The 23,330-nt window shown below is 37.2% G+C and overlaps 2 protein-coding genes across 2 annotated transcripts; one reads left to right on the top strand and one right to left on the bottom strand.

The window, feature by feature from the left end:
• Window positions 1-4,529: 4,529 nt before the first annotated feature.
• LOC135475584 (complement C1q-like protein 4) lies at window positions 4,530-6,506 on the bottom strand. Its single transcript, XM_064755509.1, has 2 exons — window positions 6,413-6,506; window positions 4,530-5,320 (listed from the first exon to the last, which is right to left on the bottom strand). The coding sequence occupies exons 1-2, from the start codon at window positions 6,504-6,506 to the stop codon at window positions 4,530-4,532; spliced, it is 885 nt and encodes a 294-aa protein (XP_064611579.1).
• A 3,988-nt stretch (window positions 6,507-10,494) lies between these two features.
• On the top strand, window positions 10,495-12,393 carry LOC135475585 (complement C1q-like protein 4). Its single transcript, XM_064755510.1, has 2 exons — window positions 10,495-10,588; window positions 11,630-12,393. The coding sequence occupies exons 1-2, from the start codon at window positions 10,495-10,497 to the stop codon at window positions 12,391-12,393; spliced, it is 858 nt and encodes a 285-aa protein (XP_064611580.1).
• The last annotated feature ends 10,937 nt before the right edge of the window (window positions 12,394-23,330 follow it).

Raw genomic sequence — 23,330 nt, forward strand, 5'->3', positions numbered from 1 at the left:
AGTGAAATATTCTTGAGTACGGCGTAAAACACCAGTAAAATAAATAAATACATCAAGTGGACATTTGTGTAGCGATTCTCGCTCGGGCACTCGCTGGCTCAGTCATTTGAGGTGTTGGATATCGATGTGGATCACAAATTCTTAACCTTTAAGGGCTCAAGCTTTTACTCATCGTCCGCTTGGTTTGCCTCGTAACTAGTAAAGTGCTATGGTTTCCTCCGGGCTCTGCACAGTTTCCCTAACCATATGTTTTGCAGAGGGATAATAGAACATTCATTTACTTTACTGTAGGTATATGGTAGCCTGTCCGAAGATTATTTACTACATGTACATAAGGTCTTGAAATTGGAAATTGCTCAAACATAAATGGCATAGTCCGAACTGCTTTATTTTTGTTAAGCATTTATTTTTGAGAACTTTTCATTTATATTATAAGCATCAGGTGATGAAAACAAAGCTTTACAGAAAAAGCCAGATTTTTTAATAAAAAAGAAAAGTTTCTTCTAAACACTTTATCCCTTATCAGATCAGAGGAAAGCAAAAAAAAACAAACAAACAGATTTGACAATAAAATCCAACTCAATTCAGGCATGTATGCATGAGTCAGGCCTATCCATAGTGTAACAGTTATTACATATAGGGCAAAATTCCATCCATAAAGATTACCTATAATGTAATAATGAATCCATTATGTGTAGTAAGTGCTACCCGTATAATGTCATACCCTTGACAAAAATAACATTTGACATAAATTCCTGTACACTGGAATGTAAAGTAGAAAGCACAAAGTACAGAAGTAGCTGAACGACTTCAGTTGAGTTTGGGATAGTTTATTTATCGTCTATTATCCAACAAACCAATGTCCATTTAGCGAGTGGATAACGATTCATATCGATGTAAGGTGTTGAAATGCATAATTCTTTTTCATTTATTTATTCATTTACTTATTGATTTATTTGTATATTAGGTAAATTGGTTGATTTTATGATCAATACATCGGTATTTCAGTACATGTCTGCAGCTTTACTTGTGCACAAATCTCCTATTATTGTTATATTTACTGAAAGAACTGTTCCCATTAGGTTCTTGTAGAGGAACTTAATATCACTACAACAATCGCCACAACATCAAAGTATTCTATAACAACCCATACTCTGGAGAAAACGTCAGCCCTTTCTCAACCAGCGGGATATATCTGTACGTATGCCACAACTCTACAAAGATTCCAAAAAGGCATCAGTCCCAAGTTCAAGCTCGATTTACGGCGGAATCTGGAAGCTGTACCACCAAACTTGTAGTTGCTCTCTTAACGAAGTTATTGCAAAAAGTACAGTCAGAAAAAGTACTTCAGCAAAATCAACACAAAAACTCTCTTGAAAACTGCTAACGTCTCACTGAAGAACTAGACAGTCAAATACATATAACGTATCGTCATATGTCTACTTGGGATTTCTCCACTCTTTGTACTACAATTCCTTACACAGATTTAAATGACATTCGATATACAGGTTCTACCAAGTCCATAAAACTGTCACTTTGTCAGTCATATGGGACGGAAATCAAAACAGAAGGAATCGTTTTTCGGCCTACATCAAACATGTTAGAAGTAACATCTAAATATGACCAAAGGCTCGAGTCTGTGATATACCGTTTTGAGCCAAAGCCAGGTGCTCAGGATTGCTTGGAGAGTTTACACGCTCAAACAAACCACTGATCACTACCATCTCTAGTTTACACCAGCTTTATTACAATTATTAGTTTACTATATGATGACAATCTTAAATACGGGTGCAACATTTGTAGTTTTCAACAGAGTAGGTTTACGATCACACTCTCCCAATTAGCAGCGTTGTTTAAGCTACATGGTAACGTTCACTACCTAAAGTGTTGTTGAAGCTACATGGTAACGTTCACTACCTAAAGTGTTGTTTAAGCTACATGGTGATATTCACTACCTAAAGATGGAACAATGAGCGTTAATGCTCATAGTCCTGACAAGGCTAAGGTACCATCGCCGTTTTCCATTCAGTTTACAATCGTATGTTAATTTGAATTTATCCTTACAGTTTTTTTTATAACTAAAGATAGAACGTCTAAAGGTAGACATATGACGACACGGTATATGTATTTGACTGTCTAGTTCTTCAGTGAGACGTTTGCAGTTTTTAAGAAAGTATTTGCTGTTGTACAGAAGTAGTTTTGTCTGACTGTACTTTTGCAATACCTTCGTTAAGAGAGTAAGAGTTAAGAGAGATTTTTTGTAAAGGTTTCGAGATCGGAGAGGACAATTTTCTAATTAGCTCTTATATTTATGTTTTTCGGCTCTGAAGACTTCGGACCAACTTTTGTAATACCTTCGTTAAGAGAGCAACTATAAGTTTGGTGGTACAGCTTCCAGATTCCGCCGTAAATCGAGCTTGGTCTTGGGATTTATTTTTGTACAATTGTGGCATATGTACGGATGTATCCCTCTGGTTGAGAAAGGGCTGATGTTTTCTCCAGAGTATGGTTTGTTATACAATACGTTGATGTTGTGGCGATTGATGTACTGATATTCAGCTTCTCTACAAGAACCTGATGGGAATAGTTCTTCCAGTAAATATAACATTATTAGGAGATTTGTGCACAAGAAGAGTAATTTGAAAACCATCAATATGAAGGTTATCAAGTGCCTTTCGCGCAGTAAAGCTCTTCAGAACTCAGTTTGACTGTCTTCTGAGCATCGGTATTCGTATAAAGGATTGGATACACGAATTTTTTCTTTACAACCTTGGACCAAATGTCAATGCCTGAAGGTTCTACCTTCTCCCCTTTAGACTAATTTTTTCTTAAGAATTCAAGCTCCGAAAGGAAAATTTTCCAGTTAGCTCTTATATTTATGTTTCCCGGCTGTGAATACTTCGGACCAATCACCATTATTTACAACATTAAGGTTACTAGTCATGAGATGTTTCCAGGGATTGAAACTAAAGTCTGACGATGCACAGTCACAAATGTATCGCCCAGATGTATACTTAGACGCGGAATTATATCTCTTGGATGCGATGTGTTCGGTGTATTAGTGGGAATTATGCATATTTGGACTCTCGTATGTTGAAACAGAAAGTGTAGAACTGGACGTTGCTCAATATTTTAAGAGAAAGTGCATAGAATAATGTGCGTAGAGCGTGTATGCAATATGGTTGTTTTAGACAAACCTACAGGATAGTTCACAGTCATATTGCTCTGAACCGAGTTCCTTAACTTCCTCACACCATGGCACTCGAACAGCTGTGTTGTGTTAATGTCGTGTTATTGACTAGATGTTAGGTTGCCAACGGGTCACATTCTGCAGAGAAATATACTGCTGACAACTTGTATATATACAAATGTCCTTTATAATTCTTGACAACTGGTTTAGTTTTAACCGTTACCGACTGAGGACTGGTACATTTTACCATTAGAGGGTGAGGGCTGGTATATTTTAATACTAACGGGTTTGAATTGCTTTATATTGCTATCAGCGGGTGAGAACTGGTATATTTTACCGTTGGCCTTTGTAGACTGGTATATTTTACCATTAGCGGATGAGGATTGGTATATTTTACAATCAGTGGGTGAGGATTGGTATATTTTACCATTACCGAGTGTAGACTGGAATACGAATTTCGGATGCATCTTTAGAACGTTTTAGGAGATCTTCATGATCCACTCTAATTATTCACACCAAAAAATGCCGCTTTAATTGTTTTCATTCTTAAAGAAACACCACCAGCAAACCATTTTAAATTATTGTATACTCTTTCTGATTCTTTGGGCGGTGGATGTTCTTTGTCTCTCCGTTTTGCGCTGTCAAACGTTCGTTGAAGACCAGTTGTTTACCACCAATACGTTGTGCATATCTGTACGTCACATGTGGGAATGTTCGTCCGTAACTTGCCAAAGGGTTTACACCAGGAATTCCGTTTCACTTCATGCATAAACCTGAGCGCGGTCGTGGGATAGGTAGACGAGTCTTTAGTAAACAATAACAAAACCAGTAAAAATATTTAAATCAAAGTATTATTTCCTTTAACGATGTGGTTTCAAGTTTTAGACATGTTATACATCATATAGGCCTTTTTCGAAAATATTGAATAAATCATACCTGTAGCTTTTACCTTGAAAATGACAAACGTAACGCACCTAACAGAATAATCAGTAAATCATCACCTGCATGCAGTAAACAAAACACGGAGAACGAATTAAGTCTTGAAAAGGATATTTTAATTCCACCTTAATATAGTCAACATGACATCGAAAACTGTTACATGATGGCTCTAGAGAACATTTTAACAGAGGAAAGTTTGTTGAAAGTTGATTAGGAATAAGTGTAGCTATGAATGATGACGTTGGGCGTGGTAGATGTTTGTTTAACTTTTGTGTGTAACTATTTTAACAATTTGCTTGCACTTGACTTGAGATACAAATTACAAACAACACTTCAGATGCATAGACATTATCTCTTTGAAACTGCGGGAGTAGCCAATAAGTTATACGACAAAGATCATTTACCATTTGTCCATTGGTACAGCTCTGGGGATTTTCAGATCTGTGAATCTACCCGGTTTAACCAGAGACACGCTAAAGCTACAGAAACCGTTATTCTCACAGCCAATGATGGTTCCTTCACGACCGTTAACACTGAGCTGGTCAAACTGGTCAAGGTATAGGACGGCGGAGTTGGAGGCCGTGACACCATCACCTTCTGCCTTGGCCGAGTTGACGACTTCTCCGTTCTGGGTCAGATCCACATGGGCCTCCTTGGTGCTGCCTTTTTTGCTTTGTACGTGATAGTTGATGGAATAGATCCCTGGCACAGGAGCAGTGAAGACGCCGTATTCTGTGTTGTACCCGCCATTGATGTTTGTGATGATGTTGTCAAAGTCAACAGGTGCGGGTTTATAGAAGTACTGGTCAGTGGTTCTGACCACAGATGTGGCCACGGCGTCCTGAGGGTTGACGTATACTTCCGGCTGAGGCAGTTTCCAGGGAAATCGGTCAGAAGGTCTACCTGGTTGGGCACCTCCGACTCCGCCGGCACCTACTCCCATTCCATTACCTCCAGCACCTCCAATGCCTCCGGGCCCACCGTCACCTCCAATGCCTCCGGGCACTCCAGCTCCTCCGAATCTTCCAATGCCTCCGGGCCCTCCAGCACCTCCAATGCCTCCGGACCCTCCAGCACCTCGGACTCTTCCAGCACTTCCGAGTCCTGCACCACTGTCACGTGCACCATCCTGATTAGCTCTTGCAGGACCCTGGCGCCCTCCTCTACCAAAGGGACCTTCAAACGGGAAACCTGATTAGGAAAGAGATATAGTGTGAAAGAAACACTGAGAAATGAGACGCATAAAGATCAACATATTGGTGCTGAATTATGTACATGAGCGGCCATCAGAGACCAATCAAGTCATTTACCTGGCAGCTTCTTACCTACAGTATGTACTCGGTCGCTATATATTCTAAACGAGAGGACTGTTCCCACTGGGGCAAGGTAACATATGCGGAACTCAAATAGCTGAATCGAAGATTTCCTTCAAACCTGAATATGTTTCAGACCTGATTTGCTTGGTGATAAAATAGTTAAATAAGTTAAAATATCCTAATAAAACGATGGGTCTGTTTTTGGAAGATCTGAAGAAGGTTTGCTAGCCTAACTTTAATTACCCCAAACCCTGAAGTATATACATTGGTAATAAATGTTATCACCTCACTTTAGTGGAGCAGTTATAACAAACTGCGGCTATTTCAGGTCATAAAGGTATTATATAGACTAAACATGGTCAAGGGTTTCTGTTGTATATTTCTGTTCTTTCATTTTCATTTAGCGGCAAATTCTTACCCCTTGGGTGCGATTAATGCCCACGTAAAGTATCTGTCAAACGGTAAATATTTTAGACTTAAATCTAATTATTACAGAACATAAATGTTTTAAACTGAGGGAATGTCCATGTATCTTAGGAAATTTACATATATGGTCTATCTTACGATCTGTTATCTAAAGGCGGAGTATATCCATACGTCTGACCGCTTATTAAAGAGCGTCAGTCTTAGAGCATGCAAACAGGACTGGTTGGAGCTGTGTTTAGTATATGTGACTTGGTAGGGTTTGATGTTATGCTGTCTTCCACATAGTGCTTCAGTGGGGGCAGCCCATTGACACCATGGACTCACGCCACCACAAGAAGACGCCTTATATGTACACACACGTAATGACTCTTCATCGTCAAATGATAATAGCAATAAAGTATTGCTAAATATGACATGAAACCCCAAGAATGCATATACATACCCCCTTTTAACCAACTATTTAATTATTGTCTTTGTAATGAAATAATTATCATTTTATAACATTCTCCACGGCATGATATGCCTGAAAGGTATATCTTACCTGGACCATGGTTGTAGTAAGGTGGAGACCAACCACCGAATGCAGGAATGACGAACATACAGACGGCGACCGTGACAAGAGTCAGAGACGCCATGTTTGTAGGCTGATCTGAGGACTCACAAGTAATTCTTCTCCAAAAATCTTCTGTAAAACTGTCCCAGAAGCGTTGTGTTGTCTCCGGTACACCTAATCACTTATATACACGTTGAGTAGGGTGGGGACCAAATAAGTTACCTTGAGGAATGTTTTATTTGCAATATACGCTTTGATGTTATTGAAAAGAAATAAGAAAAGAAGCAAGGTTTACTGTTATCTAATATGCAATTTCAAATCAATGGTTATGGGATCGAGCTTATTTTTAACTTGAGGCTTAAATGATACTATACTGATTATACCTAAAAACAGGAGATTACACGTCTTCTGGTTTCATCATTATACCGAATGTTTGCTTTTTGATGCTCTTTATAAATAATAATTTCGGGACGTATGAGATGACTGTTTGTTTAACCTTCGCATTTGCATATGAGATTTAATGATAATTTTTTATTTGATGATTGTTTGCCGCTGTCAGTGTAATTAACATGCATGCTGCTCTTAGCGTATATTACGACAAAATCAGATTTATCAGTGTTGAGTTTTCAAAAAGGTTGACTATATCTACACTGATATTGAGCCTAGTCATCGACTCTGTGCTGTTTTAGGATGTAATCTGTGTTATAACTGTGGGTTGTAAGCCAAAAGAAATAAAACGACTGAGGAAGTATACTGTGTGATACGACAATGACGGGTAAGTGTTGACGAAAAAAAAACATCGCCTTAACCAACTTTTTGTGAAATTAGACAGCTCGAGATCTCAAAAGTTTTTTAAGCAAAGGTAAAACGAAACATGCTGTGATTTTATAGATTGTGGTAAGAAATCGTTGTTGGAAAATACAAAAAGGTTTCCCTGTAATAGATGTTGAGCAATGTGGAGATCAATGCCAGCATCTGTAAAGTATAATGGTGTATAATATATGAATTTAGCAGCTCATGAACTGAACTGCTGTATTATATTGTATCAGTATCAGTATGTTTAGTGTGAAAAAACTAGCTTCCTTTTGGATACGTTTCAATAATCAGAACTAAATTTTCAAATTAAATTAAATGAGACGAACGTTAACTTTATAAAATTGGGTAATACCATATATAAACAGTGTACATTTATTCCGATGAGTACCAATTGTGCTCTCATAATTCATTCAGTAGTGTAGGAAAAACAGCTAAAGGGAGAGAAGCGTAAAAAAGGATAAGGGAAACATGATGTGGTGTTAACTTTATAAAATTGGGTGATACCATAGATAAACAGTGTACATTTATTCCGATGAGTACCAATTGTGCTCTCCTTTTGGTGATCTCATAATTCATTCAGTAGTGTAGGAAAAACAGCTTAAGGGAGAGAAGCGTAAAAAAGGATAAGGGAAACCTGATGTGGTGTTAACTTTATAAAATTGGGTGATACCATATATAAACAGTGTATATTTATTCCGATGAGTACCAATTGTGCTCTCCTTTTGGTGGTCTCATAATTCATTCAGTAGTGTAGGAAAAACAACTTAAGGGAGAGAAGCGTAAAAAATTATCAGAGAAACCTGATGTGGTGTTAACTTTATAAAATTGGGTGATATCATATATAAACAGTGTACATTTATTCCGATGAGAACCAACTGTGCTCTCCTTTTGGTGATCTCAAAATTCATTCAGAAGTGTAGGAAAAACAACTTAAGAGAGAGACACGTAAAAAAGGATAAGGGAAACCTGATGAGGTGTTAACTTTATAAAATTGGGTGATACTATATATAAACAGTGTACATTTATTCCGATGAGTACCAATTGTGCTCTCCTTTTGGTGATCTCATAATTCATTCAGTAGTGTAGGAAAAACAGCTTAAGGGAGAGAAGCGTAAAAAAGGATAAGGGAAACATGATGTGGTGTTAACTTTATAAAATTGGATGATACCATATATAAACAGTGTATATTTATTCCGATGAGTACCAATTGTGCTCTCCTTTTGGTGGTCTCATAATTCATTCAGTAGTGTAGGAAAAACAGCTTAAGGGAGAGAAGCGTAAAAAATTATCAGAGAAACCTGATGTGGTGTTAACTTTATAAAATTGGGTGATATCATATATAAACAGTGTACATTTATTCCGATGAGAACCAACTGTGCTCTCCTTTTGGTGATCTCAAAATTCATTCAGAAGTGTAGGAAAAACAACTTAAGAGAGAGACACGTAAAAAAGGATAAGGGAAACCTGATGAGGTGTTAACTTTATAAAATTGGGTGATACTATATATAAACAGTGTACATTTATTCCAATGAGTACCAGTTGTGCTCTCCTTTTGGTGGTCTCATAATTCATTCAGTAGTGTAGGAAAAACAACTTAAGGGAGAGAAGCGTAAGAAAGGATAAGGGAAACCTGATGAGGTGTTAACTTTATAAAATTGGGTGATGCCATATATAAACATTGTACATTTATTCCGATGAGTACCAGTTGTGCTCTCATTTTGGTGGTCTCATAATTCATTCAGTAGTGTAGGAAAAACAGCTTATGGGAGAGAAGCGTAAGAAAGGATAAGGGAAACCTGATGTGGTGTTAACTTTATAAAATTGGGTGATATCATATATAAACAGTATATTTTTATTTCGATGAGTACCAGTTGTGCTCTCCTTTTGGTGGTTTCATTATTCATTCAGTAGTGTAGGAAAAACAACTTAAGGGAGAAAAGCGTAAGAAAGGATAAGGGAAACCTGATGTGGTGTTAACTTTATGTGCGTTCCTCTCATTTAATTTAATTTTTGAAAATTTAGTCCTAAATTGTTAAAAAGTATTAAGACGTGAGCTCGTTTTTTTCATACTAAACATTGACTGACAGAATGTATTATAGCAGTTCAGGTGATGAGTCAGATATTATACATCACTATACCTTATAGATGCTGACATAGATCTCCACATTGCTCAACATCTACTACAGGAAAGCCTTGTTTGTATTTTGAGACACCAATTTCTTACCGCAATTTATATAAGGAGGGCATTTTTCTTTCTACCTTTCGTTAACAAACCTTTGATATCATGAACTGTCTGATTTTATAAAGAGTGTGTAAGGTCATATACTTTTAAAGGCTCGTAATTGTGCGGGGTTCAGTAATAATAATGAAGTCAATGCATTACCAAGTAAATATAAAAGGGTTTCACTACGATCCCGGCATGTTGGTCGAAAGCTAATGAAACCGTTTACTTTTGCGTGGTGATGCCTTGACTTCATTATTATAAGTTAATAAGGTTATTTTCCTTTCATCAGCACTTCTTTGTCTTTAAAGGTCCGTCTTTGTCGTATCACACAGTAAACTCCCTCGGTCGTTTTATTTGTTTTGGCTCACCACCCACAATTATGACACAGATTACATCCTAAAACAGTTCATAGTCGATGACTTGGCCCTAACATCAGTGACAGAAGACTGGTTAGGTTTAGATGTAAACCTTTTTGAAAACTCAACATCAAATCATCTGATTTTATGGTAATAGGCGCTAAGAGCAGCATGTATCCTAGTTACACTGACAGGGACAAAGACTCAACAAATAAGAAATTATCATTTAATCTCATATGGAAATACGAAGGTTGCACAAAGAAATCATCTCATACGTCCCGAAATTCTTCTTTATGAAGACAATCAAAAAGCAAACACTCGATATAAGAATGAAAACAGAAGACGTGTAATCTCCTGTTTTTAGGTATAATCAATATAGTAGCATTTATACGGCTAAAATGAAAAATAAGGATGATGCAATAATGTAACCATTATTTAAAAACTGCATATTATATAACACTAAACCTTGTTTCTTTTCTCATTTCTTTTCATTAATAACGAAGCCCATATTGCAAATAAAACATTCCTCAAGGTAACTTATGTGGTTCCCACCCTACTCAGCGTGTATATAAGTGATCAGGTGTACCGGAGAATACACAGCGCTTGAGGAGCAGCTTTACACAAGACTTTTCGGAGACAGAACTACTTGGGAGTCCTCAGATCAACCTACAAACATGGCTTCTCTGACTCTTGTCATGGTGGCCGTCTGTATGTTCGTCATTCCTGCATTCGGTGGTTGGTCTCCACCTTACTACAGCCATGGTCCAGGTAAGGTTTACCTGTCAGGCATATCATGCCGTGGAGAATGTTATACAATGATTATTATTTCATTACAAAGACAATAACTAAATAGTTGTTTAAAAGGGGGTATGTTTATTTATGCTTTGGGTTTTACGTCGTATTTAGCAATACTTTATTGCTATTATCATTTGACGATGAACAGCCATTACGTGTGTATATATATACTGCGTCTTCTTGTGGTAGCGTGAGTCCATGGTGTCAATGGGCTGCCCCCACTGAAGCACCAAGCTGAAGACAGCATAACATCAAACCCCACCAAGTCACATTATATTAATCACCGGGCGAACCAGTCCTGCTTGCATGCCCTGAGACCGATGCTCTTTAATCAACGAAGCGGTCAGACGGATGGATGTGGTTCACCTTTAGATAACGGACCGTAAGATAGAACGTATATGTAAATTATCTAAGATACAGATTCATTCCCTTTAAAACATTTTGTGCTTTAAAACATTTTGTGCTTTGTAATAATTAGACTCAGGTCTCAGCTATTTACTGTTTGACATATACTTTACGTGAGAATTAATTTACTGCTATGTTAAAATGAAAGCACAGAAATATACAACAGAAATTTATGACCATGTTTAGGCTATATAATACCTTTATGACCTAAAATAGCCGCCGTTTGTTATAACTGCTTCACTGAAGTGAGGTGATAACATTTGTCACCATGGTATAGCCCCAGGGCTTTGAATAGTTAGTGTTAGTCTAGCGAACCTTCTTCAGGTCTTCAAAATACGGACACATCGTTTTATTTAGTTATTTTAACTTAAGTTATTTCATAACCAATCAAATCAGTTCTGAAACATATTCAGATCTGAAGGAAATCTTCGATACAGGTGTTTCAGTTCTGCAGTCGTTCCGTATAGAATATGCAGCGACTGAGTATACACTGTAGGTAACAAGCGGCCAGGTCACTGACTTGATTGGTCTCTGATTGGTCTCTGATGTTCATTTTTATGCGTCTCATTTCTCAGTGTTTGTTTCTCACTATATCTGCTTACCAATCAGGTTACCCGTTTGAAGGTCCCTTTGGTAGAGGAGGGCGCCAGGGTCCTGCAAGAGCTAATCAGGGTGGTGCACGTGATAGTGGTGCAGGACTCGGAGGTGCTGGTGGACTCGGAGGGCTTGGAAGACTCGGAGGAGCTGGAGGCGTTGGAGGTGCTGGGGGGCCCGGAGGAATTGGAAGTGCTGGAGGGCGCGGAGGCGCTGGAGTTGCCGGAGGTGATAGAGTGGGTGTTGGTGCTGGCGGTGTCGGAGGTGCCCAACCAGGTAGACCTTTTGACCGACTTCCCCGGGAACTGCCTCAGCCGGAAGTATACGTCAACCCTCAGGACGCCGTGGCCACATCTGTGGTCAGAACCACTGACCAGTACTTCTATAAACCCGCACCTGTTGCCTTTGACAACATCATCACAAACATCAATGGCGGGTACAACACAGAATATGGTGTCTTCACTGCTCCTGTGCCAGGAATCTATTCCATCAACTATCACGTACAAAGCAAGAAAGGCAGCACCAAGGAGGCCCATGTGGATCTGACCCAGAACGGAGAAGTCGTCAACTCGGCCAAGGCAGAAGGTGATTGTGTCACGGCCTCCAACTCCGCCGCCCTCTACCTTGACCAGTTTGACCAGCTCAGTGTTGTCGGTCGTGAAGGAACCATCATTGGCTGTGAGAATAACGGTTTCTGTAGCTTCAGCGTGTCTCTGGTTAAACCGGGTAGATTCACGGATCTGAAAATCCCCAGAGCTGTACCAATGGACAAATGGTAAATGATCTTTGTCGTATAACTTATTGCTTACTCCCGTACTTTCAAAGAATAGTAGATAATGTCTACGCATTTGAAGTGTTGTTTGTAATTTGTATTTTCCGTAAAGTGCATGCAAATTGTGAAGGTAGTTACACACAACGCGCTACCACGCCCAACGCTATGATTCATAGCTACACTTATTCCTTATCAACTTTCAATCAACTGTCTGCTGTTAAAATGTTCTCTAGAATCGTCATATAACAGTTTTCGATGTCATGTTGACTTTATTATAGTGAAATTACAATATCCTTTTCAAGATTAAATTCGTTCTCCGTGTTTTGTTTACTGCATGCAGGTGATGATTTATTGATTATTTTGTCATTTCACGGTAAAAGCAACATGTATGATTGATTTAAACAATGCTTTTTAAACAGACCTATATGAGGTATAACATGTCTGAAACTTGAAACCACATCTCTCAAGGAAACAATACTTTTAATTATTTTTCCTGATTTTGTTATTGTTTAATGAAGACTAGCCTACCTATCCTACGACCGCGCTCAATTTTATGCATGAAGTGAAACGAAGTTCCCGGTGTAAACCACCGCCCTTTGGCAAGTTACGGACGAACATTCCCACATGTGACGTTCAGATATGGAGAACGCATTGGTGGTAAACAACTGGTCTTCAACGAACGTTTGACGGCGCAAAACAGCAATACAAGAAACGACCACCGTGTACTGTCAAAAAAAAATCAGAAAGAGTAAGCGATAATTTAAACAGGTTTCCTGTGGTATTTCTTTAGGATTGGAAACTAATAACGCGGCATTTTTGATGTGAATAATTGGAGTGAATCATGAAGATCTCCTAAAACCTTGTGAAGTTGAATCCGACATTCGTATTTCAGTCTGCGCTCATTAATTGTAAAATTTACCAGTCCTCATCCGCTGATTATAAAATATACCAGTCCTCACCCGTTAATGGTAAAATATACCAGTCCTCACCCGTTAATGGTAAAATATACCAGTCCTCATCCGCCAACGGTAAAATATACCAGTCCTCATCCGCTAATGGTAAAATATACCTGTTCTAATCCGCTAGTGGTAAAATATACCAGTCCTCATCGGCTAATGGTAAATATACCAATCCTCATCCGCTAATGGTAAAAAATACCAGTTTACAAACGTTAATGGTGAAATATACCAGTCCTCACCTTCTAATGGTGAAATATACCAGACCTCATCCGCTAATGATAAAATATACCAATCCTCACTCCCTAATAGTAAAAATATACCAGTCCAAAAAAGCTAATGGTGAAATATACCAGTCTTCACCTGCTCATGGCAAAATATACTAGTTCTCACCCGTTAATGGTAAAACATACCACCCCTCACCCTCTAATGGTAAAATGTACCAGTCCTCAGTGGGTAATGGTTAAAACTAAGTCAGTTGTCAAGAACTATAAAGGACATTTGTATATATTTACAAGTTGTCAGCAGTATATTTCTCTGCAGAATGTGAATCGTTGGCAACCTAACATCTAGTCAATAACAAGATATTAACATAACACAGCTGTTGAAGTGCCATGGTGGGAGGAAGTTAAGGAAGACGTAACTGTGTACTATCTGTAAATAATGATGATTAATATTATATTTCTGGGAAGAATTATTACTATCAGGTTCTTGTAGAGGAGCCTAATATAACTGCAACAATCGCCAAAACATCAACGTATTCTATAACAACCCATACTCTGGAGAAAACACCAGCCTTTTCACAACCAGAAGGTATATCCGTACATATGCCACAACTCTACAAAGATTCAAAACAGCATAAATCCCCAGACAAAGCTCGATCTATGGCGAGGTCTGGAAGCTGTACCACCACACTTGTAGTTATTCTCTTAACTAAGTATATTCAGAAAAAGTGCTTTTGTACAACTGCGAAAACTTTCTTAAAACTTGCACACCTCTCACTGAAGAACTAGACACTCAAATACATATACGGTATCAGCCTATGTCTACTTGGGATTTTTCGAACTCACTATAATACTATCTCTTACACAGATTTAACTGATAGAGATTTATCACTAATTGTATCAGCGTTTAATAAAACCGGTCACCGGTACATCACTTCGAAGGCAGCAAAGCCCTCTTCAGTTCCACTACATACAAGGGTCACCATTTATGGGATGTTTCCTTGTTCGTCGAGTTGCATGAATTTCTCTTTAATAACATCTGTGTGAAATTAGGTGAAATCATATATCACCAGTGTATATTTATTCCGATGAGTACCAGTTGTGCTCTCCTTTTGGGTGATCTCATACATTTAATATGGTTCTATATTTGTACAAAGACCAAAATGTCCTCTGTTAAGAGAATACCCTAGATCAATCACCAGCTGGTAAGTGGACATTTATGGACCAATCTCCAGTAAAATGGACATTTATAGATCAGACACAGTTGTTAAGTAGACACTCAAATACCAATTACTCTCATACACCGATCATTCGCTGTGAAGTGGGAACTTGTACATTAATCACCAGCTGCAAAGTGGGTATTCGTACATCTATCACAAGCTGTTGAAAGGACACTCGTACATCAATCATCAGCTCTAAAATAGACATTTATAAATCAGTCACCATCTGAAAAAATCACAGTAAATTTCCTCGGTCGTTTTATTTGTTTTGGCTCACAACCCACAATTATGACACAGATTACATCATAAAACGTTTCATAGTCGATGTATTCAGTAACAGAAGACTACTTAGGTTTAGATGTAGTCAGCCTTTTTAAAAACTGAACACCAAATCATCTGATTTCGTGCTAAAAGACGCTGAGAGCAGTATGCATGTTAATTACACTGACAGGGGCACTCATCAAATAAGAAATTATCATTCAATCTGATATAAAACTACTAAAGGGTGAACAAGAAAACCATCTCATATGTTTCGAAATTCTTCTCTATGAAGAGCATCAAAAAGCAAACATTCGTTATAAGAATGAAAACAGAAGACGTGTAATCTCCTGTTTTCAGGTATAATCAATATAGTAGCATTTGACTAGGGCTAAAATGAAAAATAAGATCGATCCTATTGAAACTGCATTTTATATAACACTAAACCGTGTTTCTTTCCTCATTTCTTTTCATTAATAACGAAGCCCATATTGCAAATAAAACATTCCTCAAGGTAAATTATGTGGTCCCCACCCTACTCAGCGTGAATATAAGTGACCAGGTGTACCGGAGACAACACAACGCTGCTGGAACAGTTTTACACAACTCTTTTAGAAAAAGAATTACTTGTGAGTCCTAAGCTCAACCTACAAACATGACGTCCCTGACTCTTGTCATGGTGGCCATCGTATGTTTACCTGTCAGGCATATCATGCCGTGGAGAATGTTATACAATGATAATTATTTTATTACAAAAATAATAACTGAATAGCTGGTTAAAAGGGGAGCATGTATATGTATCCTTGGGGTTTTAAGTCGTACTTAGCAATACTTTTTTGTTTATGTTATTTGACGATGATTATGTGTGTATACATATACTCCGTCTTCTTGTGGTAGCGTGAGCCTATGGCGTCAATGTGCTGCCCCCACTGAAGCACCATGGCGAAGACAACGCAACATGAAACCCCACCAAGTCACTTTATACTAACACTCGTCCAAGCGGCCCTGTTTGCATGCTCTGAGACTGACGCTCTTTACCCCACGAAGCGGTCAGACAGATGGATGTGGTCCACTGTTAGATACCTGACCGTAAGAAAGAATGTATATGTAAATTATCTTAGATACTGACTCATTCCCTAAGCTTTAAAACATTTTGTGCTGTGTGATAATGAAACTTAGGTCTAAGCTTGACATATGCTTTGCGTGGAAATTAATGCCACCCAAGTGGTAAGAATTTGCTGCTAAATGAAAATGGAAGCACAGAAATATAGACCAGAAACCTATGACCATGTTTAGGCTATATAATACCTTCATAACCTGGAAAAATCACAGTTTGTTATAATTGCTCCATTGAAGTGAGGTGATAACATTTATCACCATGATATAGCCTCCAGGGCTTTGGGTAGTTAGTGTTAGGCTAGCAAACCTTCTTCAGCTCTTCCAAAAACAGACACATCGTTTCATTAGGTTATTTACTTAAACTTAAACTATGTTATCACGAAGCAAATTAGTTCTTAAAACATATTCTGTCGTGTAAGTGAAATACTCTTGAGTATACCATGTAAAACACCAATCAAATAAATAACTTAAATAAATCATTACACCACTGATAACCGTTGATCTCCAAAACTGTTGTTATGTGAATTGCCGTCAGCTTCTAAATTTAGCTTGCCACTGTTTACATATGCTGAGTTCAGGGCCTGCTGTCTGCCTCTACCTTAGAATGTTCCAGAATACGCTCAGTTCGGGGCCTGTTTGTTTACATCAAGTGTTCAAGAATTTTTTTATTCTAGAAAGTTCCACCAGTGTATATAAAACATATGAAAGCAGGTCAAAGGGAGAGAACGGAGAATTATTGAGAGTTTTGGATGCTTTCGCTGTGTGTTACTTTAGTAGGCCTTTTGTGCTGAATTTTGATGTCTTCATAGTCTCTGGCTTTGTTATATCATATCTCCACCGAGTACTTGTTCAGTCTGAACTTGTATATTTAATTTGTGCTCTTGTGTACACAGTGCTTATTAGTACACGGACCCTGTCTGTGGAATTTTGTGTATATTTCGTCATACACTCAGTTATACTGTGGATTTTCTCTTTTATTTGTGCATTTATGCCTGTATGGTTTTCCGCATTGTGGAATATATGCGTCCGTTTGGACTTGACACCGTTGTACATGTAAGTACTTTAGTATTTGTATAGATACTGCTATCCTTTCTTGTTAAACTTAAGCACTTTAGTATTTGTAAAAGTCTTGTTATCTGTTCTTGTTAAACCTAATAAATTGTTGTAAAATAAAATCTGCTGGTTTTGGTTACTTTTAGGTGCGGCTAAACTGTCGAGTATTTCGAACAAGCCATCTCTTTATAATACAGACAGTTTGGATCGTAACAGTGTTGATAATTACACTTCGCTGACACTTACGAAAGATCCAAAACATTTTAGACAGGTCCTACCAATTCCATAAAACTGTAACTTTGTTTAGTCATATGGGACAGTATTCAAAACAGAAGGAATCGCTTGTCGGCCTACATCAATGTTAGAAGTAGCATCTCAATATGACCAAAGATTCGAGTCACGCTCAAGCAAACCACTGCACACGATCCTCTCTGGTTTAAATGACCTGTATTATATTTATGAGTTTTTTGCATGATGACTCTCCCCAGTCTCAAAAATTTGTAGTTTTCAGTAGTGAAGGAAAAACGCCAGAAGACATAAAAGCGTGGAAAAGGATAAAGGAAACCCGATATGGTGTTAACTTTAAAGTACGTTCATCTGATTTAATTTAATTTTTGTTTCGTTTCGTTTTACGCTGAGAAAATGCAGTTCTGATTAATGAAAAGTATCCAAACGGGAGCTAGATTATACCGCTCTAAACTTTGACTGATAGAATGTAATACGACTGTTCAACTGATGAGCTGCGAAAGTCAGATATTATACATCATTATACTATACAGATGCTGGCGTAGATATCAACATCGCTCGATATTAATATCAAGCCAACAGTATGGTAGGGGGACCATCTAATTATATGGTCTACAAGCAATTATAATATTTTTCAGTTCGGCGTAAAACAAAATTCACATAAATAAATCAAATAAACAAGCAAATACACTAAGTATGAGCAGTATCTATATAAGAACATATTATAAAAGCAAGATTAACAGACGATCAGTTAAGCTCGATTTGTGAAAGCCGGAATACATTCTAATTAGGTATTTCTAATTAGCGTGTGTGAAAAGGTATTTGAAGTGTAGTGCTTGTCAACGAAATTATAACTGTAACGTATGCTGCATTAATAAATTACTTACATGGATTTTATATTCGATGGAACTTATTTTCGCGGAAATGTGTTTGCCGCGAAATCCGCGAATGTGAGTACCACGCGAATAAAAAGGCACTGTCACTATATAAGAACAGGCCATCTCATAAAGATTTGTTAACATGCGTCTAAAACATACTTCACATTATTCAGTGTTTATCCCTGATTCTGATCAGAATGAAACGTCAGTAGAAAATCATTGTACGACCATGACCAAAATGCTGGCGTACAACAGCGTTGATTTGATTTGATTTGATTTATTCACCAGAAAGAAAGTAGAAAAGGAAGAACACCTCAATACCTCTCTGTACCTAAACCTCTTGTATCCGCATGGTTATATATAAATATATATACACACACATACATATACATACATATACATACACACTCGCAAACACACAGGCACACGCATATGTATGTACATGTACGTATATTCATACAAATACATCTTAAATATTATCGTAATGTGCACAGTATAAGTAGGCCTATATAATAATGGTTTTTCTTAATCAAGGTTAATACAAACAGGTATATACACACACACATAATTACATATGTACGGGTACATCAGTTTGTCAACATAATACAACTTATAGCACTCTGGCGGGAGCAGAAACCCCAAAGGGCTTATTGTATCCCATAACATGTTTAAATTTAATTGACAAGAGATGCTAACTGGTTAATACTCATATGTTGGAATGAAGCACTTGCACATACGTACACGTGTACCTAATTATGCATACACATAGTAGTTACTACTGTAGCACCCACTCCTAAATGTAAGGATATACAGACAGTAAAGAGAATTTACATTCGTAAATATGTGTACAAATATGCACACGCACACATGTGCACTTATGTATTAATATTCATATCAATCAAGGCGACAACAATATACTATCAAGAGAAAACGTTAAGCAAGCAACTACGTGTCGCAACTGAGTTAATTCAAAACGTATGTACAATTGTGGATGACTTGGTGTAGTAATGATTATAGCTATATGCTTCATCAGCTGTATATTTTTCTCAGGAGTAAAGTTTTCAAAGACGATTTAAATAATGATAAAGAGGTGATTTCTTTTAAATTGGAGGGCAGTTTATTCCATTCGATCGGTCCTTTTATTTTACAAGTGAGTAGGGATAGATTGCTTCTATGAAATGGTCGGTGTAAGTTAAAATATGATGTTCTAGTTGGATAGCAGTGAATATCAGACTGTTTTGTAAAGTAAGTACGGGTGTATAATGGAGTAATGCTAGGATTGTAGAAGTATTTGTGAACTAACTGGAGTGTCTGAAAGGTGTTAACCGCGGTAACAGGTAAGATATTATACTCAGTAAAAATAGGCGCGGTGTGTTCGTATTTATGAGAGGAGGTAATAATGCGTAATGCTCGTTTTTGAAGACGGATCAGGGGAAGAAGATGTGTTTCATACGTATTTCCCCACACAGCATTGCAGTACGTAATATATGGGTTAATGAGTGCATAGTACAGGATGAACAGAGTATTTTTCTTTAGGGCATATTTAATATTATTTATCACCCCTAAATTACAGCATATTTTTTACAGATATTATTTATGTGGTTTGTCCACGTTAATCTTTCATTGAAAGTTATACCTAAGAAATTGAAGGTCTTGATTTTTTCGATATTTACGCCTGCTATAGCCAGGAAAGGAGTAGCATGATTATTTATTCTGCGATTGGGAGCGATGTACATAAATTTGGTTTTCTTAATATTAAGAGAGAGTTTATTACAACATAGCCAATCGTAAATTTTTTCACTTTCACGATTAAAAGTTTCCAGGAGGTGTGCTGGATCATCATTGCAAAGGACAGCACTAGTATCATCAGCAAACAATATGATATCAAGTAGAGATGAAACATCTTTAATGTCATTAATGTATATTAAAAAGAGAAGGGGTCCTAGGATTGAGCCCTGAGGAACACCAATATTCATGTATTTAGTAGTTGATCGGCAATCGTTGTATAAAAGGCAATGTGATCTGTTTTTCAGATAATCATTAAACCATATATTACTAAGACCTTTGACACCATAATGGTCGAGTTTTTTCAACAATATATTGTGGTCTACAGTATCAAAAGCCTTTGCAAGGTCTAGAAAAAGAGTGATGCTGTACTTATTTGTTTCTTTAGCAGTTACTAGTTTATCATATAGAGCAATTATTGCATGTGTAGTAGAGTGATGCGATCTGAAACCGAACTGTTGACTGTATATAATATCGTTCATTTCGAGGAACGTCGTCAGACAATTAACCACCAGTTTTTCGATGATTTTGCTGAAACACGGTAAGACAGATATTGGTCGGTAATTTTCATTTCACCCGATTTATACACTGGTGTGAGTTTAGCACTTTTCATTTTATCAGGGAATATTCCAGTTTGAAACGATAAGTTTATTATATGGGGTCAGCGGTTTCGCTATTGCTGTGGCACAATACTTTACAACTGAAACACGAATCTCATCTAGGCCAGGAGAGCTATTCTTCAGTCCCATGATAACATCTACAACTTCTGCTGAGGTACAGGGATCGAGACTGAAATTTGGTACTGATGGTGTTTTGAGAAAAGTTTCAAAATTTTGCCCCATCTGCGGTATCTCAACAGCAATAACACTTGGGGCTGTGTTAAAGTAACAATTAAAATTGTCTGCTATGCTCTGACGATCACTGTCTTCAATATCATTTATATAAAAAGATTTAGGTAGTACATTATTACGTTTCGTCTGTATAAGTTCATTTATTATTTTCCATGTGCCCTTTATGTTATTGTTGACCAGATTAAATTGATTGTCATAATAAGATTTTCTGGAAATACGAAGTGTGTGATTTAATTTATTTCTATATGTTCTGTATTGCTTACTTATCGTGCTGTCATTATGCTTCAGGTGTAGTTTATACAATTTATTCTTTTCTTTGCATTAATTTAAAATGGCTGAGCTTATCCAAGGTTTTGTTTTTTATTGCTATGTTTAAATTTACGAAGTGGAAAGCACTGATCATAAATGGATTTAAATTGCTCTAGAAAAGAGTCATATGCGACATTGGTACCGCTTTCATTAAACACGTGATTCCATTTATAATTATTCAAACATGCTTTAAAGTTAAGCTTATTATTTTCAGACGTTTATAGATTGGGATAGGTTTGCTTTCGTTCATATCATATAATGGCTGACTGCTAAAATGAAAAATGGGAAAAGAGAATGGGAAAAAGAATCAGTCAAGAGAATGCCGGAACTCAATGCACTTTGGTGATGATTCGTAAATATGTTGTCGATCAAAGTTGCAGTCCTATCGGTTATTCTTGTGGGCTTTGTAATTTTGGGGGAAAAATGGAACGATTTAAGGTTTTCTAAGAAATACTTTGACGGTAGGTGTGTGTCTGCTTTGAATAAATCAATGTTGAAATCACCAAATATTGTACAGAGTTTGTTTTCAGGCCTGATGGTCTCCAAAATTGAGGACAGTTGATCGTTGAAACAATCAACACTTTTACCCGGTGGCCTATAAAAGATACCTATGATTTGTTTATTTTGTTTTTGAGCAGTTTCTATGAACAAACTCTCATATTTGCCATCATCATCAACAAGACTGAGATCTTCTCTAATAAAACATTCACCCAGGCTGGTATGGACAAAAAGAACTAGGCCTCCCCCTTTTCTTTTAGAGCGAGATGAGAAGAACGATTTATAATTAAGGATATCATAAAGGTGTTCTGTTCCTGGATTGAGCCAGCTCTCAGACATTCCTATGATTGAAAAATGATAATCTAGACTTATGATGTAGGGCAAAATCTCAGAGTAGTGTTTTTTTAAACTTCTTGCATTTAAGTGTAACACAGAAAATGGTTGTTTTTTGCTATCTAAGAAAGGTCTTGACAAAGTCTTAAAAGACTCTTCAAGAAAATAATTAGCCTGGTGATCGTGGATCTCTCTCCAGTAATCTTGTTCCTCGGAGGAATCGTCAGTTATATACTGGGTGCCATCGATTACATTTATATGTATTGGGTTAAAACAAAGATTGTCAAGGTCTAAAACTGCAGAGGTCGATTTTATCACTGGGTTTACAGGATTGTTATGCACAGTGGAGTCAGTAAAATCTATGCAATCATAAAAAGGTAACTGTTCAAGAGTCGATGTGCCCTCATCGTTGTTATTATCAGCCATAATATTGCAAGACAGATTTCAATGATACGGCTGATGAGAGGCATACATACTTTAAGGTCCCAATTTGAATATACACAATAATATAACAACAGTAGTGAAATAAAAAGGTGCAAACATATACACAGTGATCAAAGCGCTTACTGTACATCCTCGCTGATCGATGACTCCTGTAGGCTATGTGCAGGGATAAGATTTAAAGAGGAATAAAAAAGGCATGAAACAGGAATAAGTAAACAAAACAAAATATAATAATTGATTACTGGAGTTTAGATTTTCTAAGACATAAAAGACAGAATTACTACAGTATGGCAGATGAGACATTCAAATCTTACATATTTAGAAGTTTGAGATCCAATTTACAGTACTTGTGTTACACACAAACTGACACTCTGATCAAAGGGAGATTAACGTATCACATGGTATTAATAAGAGTAATTCAGATGAATACTATCAGAACAGGTTTTCTCAATGTTGGTCAAGTACCAAGATATTGAAATGCAAGATCTGTACGTCATGGTCAAGCAGGGTGTACATGCAAATACATAAAGGCAGTGGCTTTTAATACATGATATTTATCTAATTAATTGTAATAGTTGTCGCTCACAGGTGGTCAAAGGGAGATAAATGTAGTGCAACAAGGAAATGCAATACACGCCATGTAAATGATATGAGTTAAGTATCATCATTATTAAGTACATAAATGTGGAACTGAGATAAACGTCTGCGTGACACTGTTCAGTAGTGGGTGAAAGGATGTGTTCAATTACCACATGTATAAGGAGCAAAAT

This window comes from Liolophura sinensis, chromosome 9, assembly GCF_032854445.1.
Source record: "Liolophura sinensis isolate JHLJ2023 chromosome 9, CUHK_Ljap_v2, whole genome shotgun sequence".
NCBI classification, from domain to species: domain Eukaryota; kingdom Metazoa; phylum Mollusca; class Polyplacophora; order Chitonida; family Chitonidae; genus Liolophura; species Liolophura sinensis.